This window comes from Pristiophorus japonicus, chromosome 8, assembly GCF_044704955.1.
Source record: "Pristiophorus japonicus isolate sPriJap1 chromosome 8, sPriJap1.hap1, whole genome shotgun sequence".
Taxonomy (NCBI): domain Eukaryota; kingdom Metazoa; phylum Chordata; class Chondrichthyes; family Pristiophoridae; genus Pristiophorus; species Pristiophorus japonicus.
The window spans coordinates 238,723,321-238,737,866 of NC_091984.1; the positions used below are offsets into that span (position 1 = coordinate 238,723,321).

Genomic DNA, 14,546 nt, shown 5'->3' on the forward strand with positions numbered 1-14,546 from the left:
GAGTGCCGCACTGTCAGAGGGGCAGTACTGAGGGAGCGCCGCACTGTCGGAGGGGCAGTACTGAGGGAGCTCCGCACTGTCAGAGGGGCAGTACTGAGGGAGCGCCGCTCTGTCGGAGGGGCCGTCTTTGGGGTGAGACGTTAAACCGAGGCCCCGTCTGCTCTCTCAGGATGTAAAAGATCCCATGGCACTATTTCGAAGAAGAGCAGGGGAGTTCTCCCCGGTGTCCTGGGGCCAATATTTATCCCTCAATCCTCTTCTTCGGCAGTCTCCCGGAGTCAAGGGTGTTGCCTTGAAGTTTTGGACCAGTTTCTGGCCGGGGCGGAGATCACCTCTTACAGAAGGGTAGGTACTGCATTCAATTATCAGGGCCACAGTGATCTCCTGGACTAGTTTTGTTTGCCTAGATGGGTTGGAGAGGAATTTCCCAGATTTCTTCCCCCCACCTCTCCCCCGCCCCCCCTCTCCCCCCAATTGGCTTGGGTTTCTATTCTGGTTTTTGGTCTCTCACGTGTTTCGGGTGGGGTGGGGAGTGTCTATATTGTGATACACGAGGTGTCGCCATTGTGTGGGACGGGCTGTTCATCGTGTGTATGATCAATGGATTGCCCCCCTCCTCCCCGGGGGTTCTCAACCCAATCCTGTCCCCACCACCGGCCCAGACTGAGATGGGCTAACTCAATGTAGAACAGTAAGCTGTGCGACTGAGCACCAGGTCACGTGACACATTTACCCAGGAGCCCTCGGGGAGAGCCATGGGATCCAATCAGGTCTCAGTGATGTCACCGAGGATGTGAGAAGAAACCTTTCGATAAAAATTTACTGGAACATAAATGACTTTGCCACAAGTGATGGGCAATGCCCAATCAATTACAGTATTGAAGAACGGACCTGAATAATTACTGAAAGAAGATTATAAAAAGGTTTGGGGAGAACATAAGATCATACGAAATAGGAGCAGGAGTCGGCCTGCTCCACCATTCAGTGAGACCATGGCTGATCTTCGACCTCAACTCCACTTTCCCGCCCAATCCCCATATCCCTCGATTCCCCGAGAGTCCAAAAATCTATCGATCTCAGCCTTGAATATATTCAGAGACTCAGCATCCACAGCCTTCTGGGGCAGAGAATTCCAAAGATTCACCACCCTCTGAGGGAAGAAATTTCTCCTCATCTCAGTCCTTAATGGCTGACCCCTTATCCTGAGACTGTGACCCCTGGTTCTAGCCTCTCCAACCAACAGAAATGGGATTATGCAAACTCAGTTCCTGAGCGAGGCCTGAATTCAGCACAGGCAAAAATGGCCAAATGGCCTCTTGTGCGAAAGATTTTAGATCTCGGTGATTGCAAAAAGAAAGCAGGAGCTAATTAATTGCAAAAAGGTGGCTGTTTATGGAGCTGGAAAGACTTCAAAGTCATATTCCAAACATTAATGAACATTCTACAATCTCAGGCCAGAACAAGAAGCAAAGCTTCAGTAATCACAGGAGGAGGCCATTCGGCCCATCGAGCCTGTGCCGGCTCTGTGACAGAGCGATCCAATCTGTCCCACTGCCCCCGCTCTTTCCCCACAGCACAGCACATTTTTCCTTCTAATTATTTATCCAATTCCCGGTTTGAAAGTTACTATTGAATCTGCTCCCACCGCCCTTTCAGGCAGCGCGTTCCCGATCACAACAACTCACTGCGCCAAAACATTCTCCTCATCTCCCCCTCTGGTTCTTCTGCCAATTGCCTTAATTGCTGGGTTATTCGTTATTCGAGATCAGAGTGTTTCCATAAAGAAACCCGGAGCTAATTAATTGCAAAAAAACGAGCTTGTTTATAGAGTTGGAAAGAGTTCAAAGTCACATTGCAACATTGGTGGCTGTTCTACACCCGAGGGCAGCGATACACAGGAAGACAGCTTCAATTATCCAATTAAAATTAGTTCTTTACCGCGCCCCCGCAATTCTCTATAAACGCCATTCCTATCGGAACTGCTACGACAATATAATTGAAACGTATAAGATTCTGAGGGGGCTTGACAGGGTAGATGCAGAGAGGATGTTTCCCCTCATGGGGAACCTAGAACTAGGGGGCACAGTTTCAGAATAAGGGGCCGCCCATTTAAAACTTAGATGAGGAGGGATTTCTTCTCTCAGAGGGTTGTAAATCTGTGGAATTCTCTGCCCCAGAGAGCTGTGGAGGCTGGGTCATTGAATATATTTAAGTGGAGATCGACAGATTTTTGAGCGATAAGGGAGTGAAGGGTTATGGGGAGCGGGCAGGGAAGTGGAGCTGAGTCCATGATCAGATCAGCCATGATCGTATTGAATGACGGAGCAGGCTCGAGGGGCCCTATGGCCGATTCCTGCTCCTATTTCTTATGTTCTTATGTGATGTAATAGACACAGAGCAAAATAAATGCTCTTTGCGTGCACTCGGCCATGTGTAGTCTGGCATTGGATCAGTGTGATTCCGACGTCTCACTTACCACAATGACAAACAGCGCTGGGGCCACGAATGCCCAGATGGCTCCTCTCTCAATAGACAGCCAGCAACTGCGGGAGAAAGAGAGGAAATTAACTCCAGGACCAAGTTGTGCTTACAGCAGAATAAAGTGACAGCGGCAGTCACAGTCTGGGCAAGTTCCAAATATCTGTCATCGACCTGCTGGGGATCGGGCGGGAAAGTGGGGTTGAGGTCAAAGATCAGCCAGGATCTTATTGAATGGCGGAGCAGGCTCGAGGGGCTGAATGGCCGACTCCTGCTCCTATTTCTTATGTTCTTATGTTCTAATTATCAGGGTTCGTACTGCTGTCCTTGGGTGATAGTGTAAAACAGGAATTAGCAATTCATTCGCCTGTTAAACACCGCTCCCGATTTCCATTTCCATTCCACGATGTCAGCCATGGCTCAGTGGGTGTCACTCTCGTCTCTGCGTCAGAACATTCGCGGCCCACTCCACAACACAAAATACAGGCTGATACTTTCGTACTGAGGGAGAACCGCACTGTCGGAGGGGCAGTACTGAGGGAGCGACGCACTGTGGGAGGGGCAGTACTGAGGGAGCGCCAGACTGTGGGAGGGGCAGTACTGAGGGAGCGCCGCACTGTGGGAGGGGCAGTACTGATGGAGCGCCGCACTGTCGGAGGGGCAGTACTGATGGAGCGCCGCACTGTCGGAGGGGCAGTACTGAGGGAGCGACGCACTGTGGGAGGGGCAGTACTGAGGGAGCGCCGCACTGTCGGAGGGGCAGTACTGATGGAGCGCCGCACTGTCGGAGGGGCAGTACTGAGGGAGCACCACACTGTGGGAGGGGCAGTACTGAGGGAGCGTCGCACTGTCGGAGGGGCAGTACTGAAGGAGTGCCGCACTGTCGGAGGGGCAGTACTGAGGGAGCGCTGCACTGTCGGAGAGGCAGTACTGAGGGAACGCTGCACTGTGGGAGGGGCAGTACTGAGGGAGCACTGCACTGTCTGAGGGGCAGTACTGAGGGAACGCTGCACTGTGGGAGGGGCAGTACTGAGGGAACGCTGCACTGTCGGAGGGGAAGTACTGAGGGAGTGCCGCACCGTCGGAGGGGCAGTACTGAGGAAGCAAGGAAGATCGAAAAGAGCGCTGGTGCGATGATGCAGCCCTGCTTGACCCCGGTCTGGATGTGGATTGGGTCTGTGGTGGATCCGTTGGTCAGGATCACGGCCTGCATGTCATCATGGAGCAGGCGGAGGATGCTGACAAACTTTTGAGGGCAGCCGAAATGGAGGAGAATGCTCCATAATCCCTCACAGTTGACAATGTCAGAGGCCTTTGTGAGGTCAAAGAAGGCCATGTACAAGAGTTGGTACAGTTCCCTGCATTTCTCTTGTAGTTGTCGTGAGGTGAAGATCATGTACATTGTACCACTCCGTGGACGGAATCTGCATTGTGACTTTGGGAGGAGCTCCTCGGCCACAGGGAGTAGACGGTTGAGGAAGATTCTAACAATGACTTTCCCAGTGGCCGACAGCAGAGAGATTCCTCTGTCGTTACCGCAGTCGGACTTGTCTCCTTATTTGAAGATGGTCACGATTACGAGATCTCTGAGATCTTCTGGCATGCTCTCCTCCTTCCATATGAGAGAGATGAGGTCATGCATTCGTGCCAATAGTGCCTCTCCGCCATACTTTAGTGCTTCAGCAGGAATTCCATCTGCTCCTGTTGCCTTGTCGTTCTTGAGCTGACGGATGGCCCTTTCTACTTTGTGCAGATGGGAACCTGTTCAACCTCTGCTGCCTCCAGGCCAGAGGCACTATTGTTTCTATATTCAAAAAGGAGTTAGATGAGGTCCTTACTGCTAGGGGGATCAAGGGGTATGGCGAGAAAGCAGGAATGGGGTACTGAAGTTGAATGTTCAGCCATGAACTCATTGAATGGCGGTGCAGGCTAGAAGGGCCGAATGGCCTAGTCCTGCACCTATTTTCTATGTTTCTATGTTTCTATGTCCCATCCTCCGTCATCGAACTACAGTACGCAGATAACGCTTGTGCCTGCACACACTCAGAGGCTGAACTCCAAGCCATCGTCAACACCTTCATCGCAGCGTACGAGAGCATGGACCTTGCGCTAAACATCCGCAAGGCAAAGGTCCTCCACCAACCTGCCCCCGCCACACAGCACTGCCCCGATTATCAAAATCCACGACGCGGCCTTGGACAACGTGGACCATTTTTCATACCTCTGGAGTCTATCAGTAAGGGCAGACATTGACGATGAGGTCCAACACCGCCTCCAGTGCACCAGCGCAGCCTTCAGCTGCCTGAGGAAGAGAATGTTTGAAGACCAAGACCTCAAACCCAGCACGACGCTCATGGTCTACAGGTTAGTAGTGATACCCGCCCTCCTATATCGCTCAGAGACATGGGCCATGTACAGCAGGCACCTCAAAGCACTGGAGAAATACCGCCAGCTCTGCCTCTGCAAGATCCTGCAAATCCCCTGGGAGGACAGACGCACCAACATCAGTGTTCTCGCTCAGTCCAACATCCCCAGCATCGAAGCACTGACCACACTCGACCAGCTCCGTTGGGCGGGCCACATCGTCTGCATGCCCGACACAAGACTCCCAAAGCAAGCGCTCTACTCGGAACTCCTACACGGCAAATGAGCCAAAGGTGGGCAGAGGAAATGTTTCAAGGACACCCTCAAAGCCTTCCTGATAAAGTGTAACATCCCCACCGACACCTGGGAGTCCCCGGCCAAAGACCGCCCTAAGTGGAGGAAGTGCATCCGGGAGGGCGCTGAGCACCTCGAGTCTCGTCGCCGAGAGCATGCAGAAATCAAGCGCAGGCAGCGGAAGGAGCGTGCGGCAAACCTGTCCCACCCTCCCCTTCCCTCAACCACTGTCTGTCCCACCTGTGACAGAGTCTGTGGCTCTCGTATTGGACTTTTCAACCACCAAAGAACTCACTTCAGGAGTGGAAGCAAGTCTGCCTCAATTCCAAGGGACTGCCTATGATGATGATGACTGAGGGAGTGCAGCATTGTCAGAGGGGCAGTACTGAGGGAGCGCCGCACTGTCGGAGGGGCAGTACTGAGGGAGCGCCGCACTGTCGGAGGGGCAGTACTGAGGGAGCGCTGCACTCTCGGAGGGGCAGTACTGAGGGAGCGCTGCACTGTCGGAGGGTCAGTACTGAGGGAGCGCCGTACTGTCGGAGGGGCAGTACTGAGGGAGCGCCGTACTGTCGGAGGGGCAGTACTGAGGGAGCGCCGTACTGTTGGAGGGGCAACACTGAGGGAGCGCCGCATTGTCGGAGGGGCAGTACTGAGGGAGTGCTGCACTATCGGAGGGGCCGTTTTTCGGATAAGACGTTAAACCGAGGCCCCGTCTGCTCTCAGGTGGATGTAAAAGATTCCATGGCACTATTTCGAAGAAGAGCAGGGGAGTTCTCCCCGGTGCCCTGTAGCAGTGACCTGGAGAAGAGCTTTGCCTGTTGTCTGCTGGGAAATTCGCGCCGTGTTTTTGCCGTATGACATGAGAATCCGGTATAGAATAGCTGCATCGTGTGGTGATTCCTTATCTGTGGCCCCAACTGCTAATTACCTTGATAACTGCCGAACACCGCGGGAGCTTCCGATTGGATCCAACACAGCACCACGGAAACCCATGGGTAATGACCACAACAAACACTGACTACTCGGTACCTGCCAGTCGGCCTCCTCCCCTCGCCCATCGCCCATCCCCCTCCCTCTCCCATCACCCATCCGCCTCCCATCACCCTCCCTCTCCCCCTCCTCCACTCCCCCATCGCCCATCCCCCTCTCTCGCCCCCTCATCCCCTCCCCCACATCCCTCACCTCCTCCCATCCCCCTCCTCCCCTCACTCCTTCCCTCCCCCCGCCTCCTCCTCCCCATCCCCATCGCTCATCCCCCCTCCCTCTCTCCCCTCTTCCATCGTCCATCCCCCTCTCTCTCCCCCTCCTCCCATCCCTCTCCCTCTCCTCCCTTTCCCCCATCGCCCATCCCCCTCCTCCCATTCCCCTCTCTCTCCCCCCTCTCTCTGCCCCCCCACTCCCATCGCCCATCTCTCCCTCCCATCGCCCATCCCCCTCCCATCGCCCATCCCCCTCCCTCTCCCCCCCCCACTCCCATCGCCCATCTCTCCCTCCCATCGCCCATCCCCCTCCCTCTCCCCCCCCACTCCCATCGCCCATCTCTCCCTCCCATCACCCATCCCCCTTCCATCGCCCATCCCCCTCCCTCTCCCCTCCCCACTCCCATCGCCCATCTCTCCCTCCCATCACCCATCTCTCCCTCCCATCGCCCATCCCCCTCCCATCGCCCATCCCTCTCCCTCCCCCCCCACTCCCATCGCCCATCTCTCCCTCCCATCGCCCATCTCTCCCTCCCATTGCCCATCCCCCTTCCATCGCCCATCCCCCTCCCTCCCCCCCCCACTCCCATCGCCCATCTCTCCCTCCCATCGCCCACCTCTCCCTCTCATCGCCCATCCCCCTCCCATCGCCCATCCCCCTCCCTCTCATCACCCATCCCCCTACCATCGCCCATCCCCCTCCCTCTCCCCCTCCTCCCCGTCCCATCGCCCATCCCCCTCCCTCTCCCCCCCCCCCACTCCCATCGCCCATCCCCCTCCCTCTCCCCCTCCTCCCCCTCCCATCGCCCATCCCCCTCCCATCGCCCATCCCCGTCCCATCGCCCATCCCCCTCTCCCCCTCCTCCCCCTCCCATCGCCCCTCCCCCTCCCTCACCACCCACTCACTCTGTAGCGTGTCTCATTCACACCGCTCCAGCTGGAAGAAAGGAATGTTTCTTTAACTGGAGCCAAGCCAAACCTCAGATTTAATGAGCAACGTGTTCCTCACAAATAGCGGCCTAACCTAGTCAACCCTCTGAGTCTGTTTTATTCCGACTCGGGTCCTTCCTGTTTTACTGAGGTGAGGGTGCAGCAATCAACAAATAGCAAATGCTGAGGATGTAGAATTCTCAGTGCACCCGCTGCAAATCGCACAAAGATGCAAGGACCAGGAAACAGACAAGCCAAGGTACTTTACTCTGACTTCATAATGATGAAAAAGAAATGTTAAAAATTGATCCCACAGGTGAGAAATATTTGATGATTGATATCAGACACACAGGCCTTGCAGATCTCCAGCTCTGCACTACCCTGTGGAATAGGGGCTGAACATCGATTGAACATCGATATATTATTCAGAGTTGCTTCTTGTTCTCCGATAGCACAGTAAGGAAGGATGTTTCAATGGATTGCAAGGCTACACGGGCCGTATAAACCAGCAGGCAGTTACATTAACTGCACTTAGTAAAGGAGGAACGTGTTCCTGTAATGTATTTGCTTCATGGGTTCTTTGCTTAAGAATTCACAGCAACACATTGCTACCAAGAACTAGTTGGTTTATTAGCAAAGGTTTAACAATCACACGACACATTACCGGTTCATCCAGGGAAAATCCAAAGATGTGTTATAAATACATCTTAAGAGCAAGGGGATAACTAGAGAAAGGGTGGGGACTATTAGAGACCATAAAGGAAATCTGTGTGTGGAGGCGGAAGGCGTGGATATGATTCTAAATGAACACTTTGCATTTGTTTTCACAAAAGAGAGGGGGCGATGCAGACTTTGCAATAAGGGAGGGGAGTGTGAAATATTAGATGAAATAAACATAGTGAGAGAGGAAGTATTAAGGGGCTTAGCAGCTTTGAAAGTGGATAAATCCCCAGGCCCAGATGACATCCTAGGCTGTTAAGAGAAGCAAAAGAGGAAATAGCAGAGGCTCTGACTATCATTTTCCAATCCTCTTTGGCTACAGGTGTGGTGCTGGAGGACTGGAGGACTGCTAACGTTGTACCATTGTTTAAAAAGGGAGAAAGGGATAGACCGAGTAATTACAGGCCAGTCAGCCTAACCTCGGTGGTGGGAAAATTAGAAAGACACGGATTAATCAAGGACAGTCAGCATGGATTTGTCAAGGGAAGGTTGTGTCTGACTAACTTGAGTGAATTTTTCGAGGAGGTAACCAGGAGGGTGGATGAGGGCAGTGTGCACGATGTAGTGTATATGGATTGTAGCAAAGCTTTTGATAAATTCCCACATGGCAGACTGGTCACGAAAGTAAAAGCCCATGGGATCCAGGGCAAAGTGACAAGTTGGATCCAAAATTGGCTCAGAGGCAGGAGGCAAAGGGTAATGGTTGATGGGTGTTTTTGTGACTGGAAGGATGTATCCAGTGGGGTTCCACAGGGCTCAGTGCTGGGTCCCTTGCTTTTTGTGGTATATATCAATGAGTTGGACTTGAATGTTGGAGGTATGATTAAGAAGTTTGCAGATTACACTCAAATCGGCCGTGTGGTTGATAGTGAAGCAGAAAGCTGCAGATTGCAGGAAGATATCAATGTACTGGTCAGGTGGGCAGAACAGTGGCAAATGGAATTCAATCCGGATAAGTGTGAAGTAATGCATTTGAGGAGGTCTAACAAGGCAAGGCAATACACATTAAATGGTAGGACACTGGGAAGTGTAGAGGAACAGAGGGACCTGGGAGTGCAGGTCCACAGATCCCTGAAGGTAGCAGGCCAGGTAGATAAGGTGGTTAAGAACGCATACGGGATACTTGCCTTTATTAGCCAAGGCATGGAATATAAGAGCAGGGGGGGGTTATATTTGAACTGCATAAAACACTGGTTGGCCACAGCTGGAGTACTGCGTGCAGTTCTGGTCACCACATTAGAGGAAAGATGTGATTGCACTAAAAAGGGTGCAGAGGAGATTTACGAGGATGTTGCCTGGACTGAAGAATTTTAGCTATGAGGAAAGATTGAATAGGCTGGGTCTGTTTTCTTTGGAACAGAGGAGGCTGAGGGGAGACCTGATTGAGGTGTATAAAATGATGAGGGGCCTGGATAGAGTGGCAGAGGGGTCAACAACCAGGAGGCATAGATTTAAAGCAATTGGGGGGAGGTTTAGAGGGGAGATGAGGGGAAATGTCTTCACCCAGAGGGTGGTGGGGGTCTGGAACTCACTGCCTGAAAGGGTGGTAGAGGCAGAAACCCTCACCATATTTTAAAAGTACCTGGATGTGTACCTGAAGTGCCGTAACCTACAGGGCTACGGACCGAGAGCTGCAAAGTGGGATTAACTGGGTAGCTCTTGGTCAGCCAGAGCGGACACGATGGGCCAAAATGGCCACCTTCCGTGCTGTAAATTTCTATGATTCTATCCGCCAGGCTCACAACCACCTGCCTCATTGTGGATCTCCCCAACTGGCTGGGGTTTTATTGAGTCTTGTTCCATCACGTGACTGTCTAAGCCACTCACAACTCAACAGCTCCACAAACCTGCGAGCATCCTCACGGGTTCATATGTTCGAGTTCCTATCTGTACAGCGGCAAAATGACATTGCTATCCCGTGCTGCATAAACCGGCCTCTCCCCGTTGCAACACGGCAATCTGAGTGGCTGCACTTTGAACCCCACGGCCTTTTGAACAACGAGAAGTCTTCAATCAAACAGCGGAAACTTTTCAAACAAGTGTCAGGCATGATACAAAACTGGCACATACCCCGAAAATGCACAGGATCCACTGGGGTAGTTGAGCAAAAGTACTCAACAAATAAGGTAAGAGGCAGAAACAGCAACAATAGCTTATATTTGTATAGCGCCTTGGAGGCTGTGCCTTCAGCTGCCTGGGCCCTAAGCTCTGGAATTTCCTCCCTAAACATCTCCGCCTCTCTCCTCCTTAAAACCTCCCTCTTTGACCAAGCTTTTGGTCATCTGTCTGAATATCTCCTTATGCAAACTTTGTTTGATAATGCGCCTGTGAAGCACCTTGGGACGTTTTACTGCGTTAAAGATGCTATATAAATGCAAGTTGTTGTTGGGAGGAAGTTCCCACTTACGTTCTTCTAACTTTCAGTATAACACAGCGACTCACCCTCTCCGTCCGACTATATTACACGATAATGACAGGGCTCCTTAATTTAAAAAAACATGGCCCCCCCCGAGTAAGAACATAAGAAACATAATAATTAGGAGCAGGAGTCGGCCATTCGGCCCCTCGAGCCTGCTCCGCCATTCAGTGAGACCATGACTGATCTTTGACCTCAGCTCCACTTTCCAAATATCTATCGATCTCGGCCTTGAATATATTCAGAGACTCAGCCTCCACAGCCCTCTGGGTCAGAGAATCCCAACGATTCACCACCCTCTGAGTGAAGAAATTCCTCCTCATCTCAGTCCTAAATGTCCAACCCCTTATCCTGAGACTGTGATCCCTGGTTCTAGACCACAGGGAAAAATAAAAACATAGAAATTTACAGCGCAGAAGGAGGCCATTCCGGCCCATCGTGTCCGCGCCGGCCGACAAAGAGCCGCACGGCCCTCGGTCAGCAGCCCTGAAGGTTACATATAAACCTATGAACAATGACGGAAAGGTAAAGAGCACCCGGCCCAACCAATCCGCCTCACACAACTGCGACACCCCTTACACTGAAACATTCTACACTCCAACCGGAGCCATGTAATCTCCTGGAAGAGGCAAAAAACAGATAAAAACCCAGGCCAATTTAGGGAGAAAAAAATCTGGGAAAATTCCTCTCCAACCCATCCAGGCGATCGACACTCGTCCAGGAGATCACCCTGGCCGTATTAGATTCCCTGCAGTACTTACCATTATATCTGCTCCGTCCAACAAAAGGTCATCCAGTCTAATCCCAATTACCAGCTCTATGTCCGTAACCCTGCAGGTTACTGCACTTTAAGTGCCCATCCAACCATCTCTTAAAAGTGGTGAGGGTTTCTGCATCCACCACTCTTCCAGGCAGCGAGTGCCAGATCCCCACAACCCTCTGCGTAAAGAAGCCCCCCTCTCAGATCCCCTCTAAACCTTCCACCAACCTCAAAACTATACCCACTAGTAATAGACCCCTCCACCAATGGAAATAGACCCTTACTATCCACTATGTCCAGGCCCCTCAATATTTTGTACACCTCGATGAGGTCTCCTCTCAACCTCCTCTGTTCCAATGAGAACAAACCCAGCCTATCCACTCTGTCCTCATAACTAAGATTCTCCATTCCAGGCAGCATCCTAGTAAATCTCCTCTGCAACCTCTCTAATGCAATCATGTCCTTCCTATAATACAGCGACCAGAACTGCATGCAGTACTCCACCTGGCCTGCTACTTTCAGGGATCTGTGGACAAGCACTCCAAGGTTCCTTTGTTCATCTACACTATTAAGTGGCCCACCGCTTAATGTGTATACCCTTTCCTTATTAGCCCTCCCAAAGTGCATCAACTCACACTTCTCTGAATTAAATTCCATTTGCCACTGCTCTGCCCACCTGACCAGTAGATTGATATCCTCCTGCAGCCCATGACTTTCCTCTTCATTATCAACCACACAGCCAATTTTAGTGTCATCTGCAAACTTCTTAATCATACTCCCGATATTCAAATCTAAATCGTTGATATATACCACAAAAAGCAAGGGACCAAGTACCGAACCCTGCGGAACCCCACTGGAAACATCCTTCCAGTCACAAAAACACCCATCAATCATTACCCTTTGCTTCCTACCTCCAAGCCAATTTTGGATCCAACTTGCCACTTTGCCCTGGATCCCATGGGCTTTACCCTGACAAGCCCTGTATGAATCTTGTATGTTTCAATGAGATCACCTCTCATTCTTCTAAACTCTAGAGAATATAGGTCTAGTCTACTCAATCTTTGAATAGGAACCGTTTCAGGTTAATGAAAGGTTGGCATTATGACGGGCTGACAGTGAAGGGATGTGTGTAAGATGTGGTACGAGACAGGAGCTAGAATAGGCTACAATTCATCACACACTGGCTAGTTCATTCATAAATCACCTGGGTAAATGTTATCAACGCAGGAAATCTCACTCAGCTCTCCTAAATCTCAGGTGCAGACAGACACACAGAGCAACAAGGACAGCACTGAAACCTTCTCAATCAAACTCTGTCCTCTGCAACGGAGATTGAGATGGTCCTGTGTAAAACACATAACCAGATAGCCCAAGGTACATGCTGCTGCTGGGTCTGTGGAATGGTTCAAAACCAGGGTTCCGTTTTGACCATTGAAGAAAGATTTGCTTTTCTATAGCCCCTTTCACTACTTCAGGACGTCCCAAAGCGCTTTACGGCCAGTGAAGTACTTTTTTGGAGTGTAGTCGCTGTTGTAATGTGGGAAACACGGCACAGCAAGCTCCCACAAATAGCAATGTGATAATTACCCAGATAATCTGTTTTTTTAGTGACGTTGATTGAGGGATAAATATTGGCCCCAGGACACTGGGGAGAACTCCCCTGCTCTTCTTCAAAATAGTGTCATGGATCTTGGTTTAATGTCTCATCAAAAGACAGCACCTCCAATAGTGTGGCACTCCCTCAGCACTGCACTGGGAGTGTCAGGCTGTATTTTTGTGCTCAAGTTCCTGAAGTGGGACTTGAACCCATGACCTTCTGACTCAGAGGCGAGAGTGCTGTCCACTGAGCCACGGCTGACACCAGAGTGGGATTTGAGAATCTTGTTTTAAAAGCAGTTCTCAAATCTTTCAGATGAGACGTTAAACCGAGGCACCATCTGCTCTCTCAGGTGGACGTAAAAGATCCCACGGCATTATTTCGAAGAAGAGCAGGGGAGTTATCCCCAGTGTCCTGGAGCCAATATTTATCCCACAATCAACATAACAAAAAAAACAGATTATCTGGTCATTATCACATTGCTGTGTGTGGGAGCTTGCTGTGCGCAAGTTAAGCTGCCATGTTTCCCAGATTACAACAGTGACTACACTCCAAAAGTACTTCATTGGCTGTAAAGTGCTTTGGGACGTCGTAAGGTTGTGAAAGGCTCTATATAAATGCAAGTCATTCTTGTTGGCGGGAGGGTCGGTAACCGGAGGGTTCTGATTTAAGGCAATTGGCAAAAGGACCAGACGGGGAGATGGGGAGAATGTTTTTACGCAGCGAGTTGTTGTGATCGGGAACGCGCTGCCTGAAAGGGCGGTGGGAGCAGATTCAATAGTAACTTTCAAACCGGGAATTGGATAAATACTGGAAGGGGAGAAATGTGCCGGGCTGTGGGGAAAGAGCGGGGGGAGTGGGACTGATTGGGTCGCTCTGTCACAGAGCCGGCACAGGTTCGATGGGCCGAATGTCCTGTTGCTGCGCTGCGAGGTTCTATGAACCCAGCTAACGTTCCTGCCTCTGTGCTCTCTCACTCCTATTAGTTTCTGATTTCATTAACGTTCAAAAGGTTTTTTTCACACAAGGCACTTTGATGGCACTTGATAAGAGTCAAACCAACCTCCAGTAAGAATGATCAAAAGTTTTGAAGCTGTTTGCATATCAGATGCACAAGTTCCCCTGCAGTGCCAGCATTATCCGTAAGGGCAAACCCTCCCACCATTCCTCACCGGCTTTTATCTTATAATTTGAAATGACAGCAGCACCACCGTTGCTGGGTAATTAGTGCTCTTATAGAGTCGTTAACTGGTGGAGTGTGTCAATGAAACCCAAGCTCAAAGCACAGTGTAGGGACAGTTCATTAGCGATCGATACAGTTAATCTCACTGATCAAATATTATGTCAAGAGACTTGGCTGGCACTGGACCAGAACAAGATATGCTGCAAAGTGCACGCACAATAACTCAAACAATCCACACTGCTGTCTCTCATCGCCCAGTTATCTGTCAAACTCAACCGGCTGGCACTCCTTCCTCTCGCAAAGAGAAGACAGACTTGCATTTAGATAGCGCCTTTCACGACCACCAGACGTCTCAAAGCGCTTCACAGCAATTAAGTACTTTTTGGAGTGTAGTCACTGTTGTAATGTGGGAAACGCGGCATCCAACTCGCGCCCAGCAAGCTCCCACACACAGCGACGTGATAATGATCAGATGGTTCAGTGATGTTGATTGAGGGATAAATATTGGCCCCAGGACACCAGGGATAACTCCCCTGCTCTTCTTCAAAATAGTGCCATGGGATTTTTACCTGTGAGGGAAGATGGGGCCTCGGTTTAATGTCCCA

General features: G+C 51.0%; 1 protein-coding gene across 1 annotated transcript in view; it reads right to left on the bottom strand.

The window, feature by feature from the left end:
- adgrd1 (adhesion G protein-coupled receptor D1) overlaps window positions 1–14,546 on the bottom strand; it is a 344,020-nt gene that overhangs the window by 119,725 nt on the left and 209,749 nt on the right. Inside the window, 1 exon segment of the mRNA XM_070886412.1 lies at window positions 2,477–2,543. Coding sequence (XP_070742513.1) covers window positions 2,477–2,543 — 67 coding nt within the window.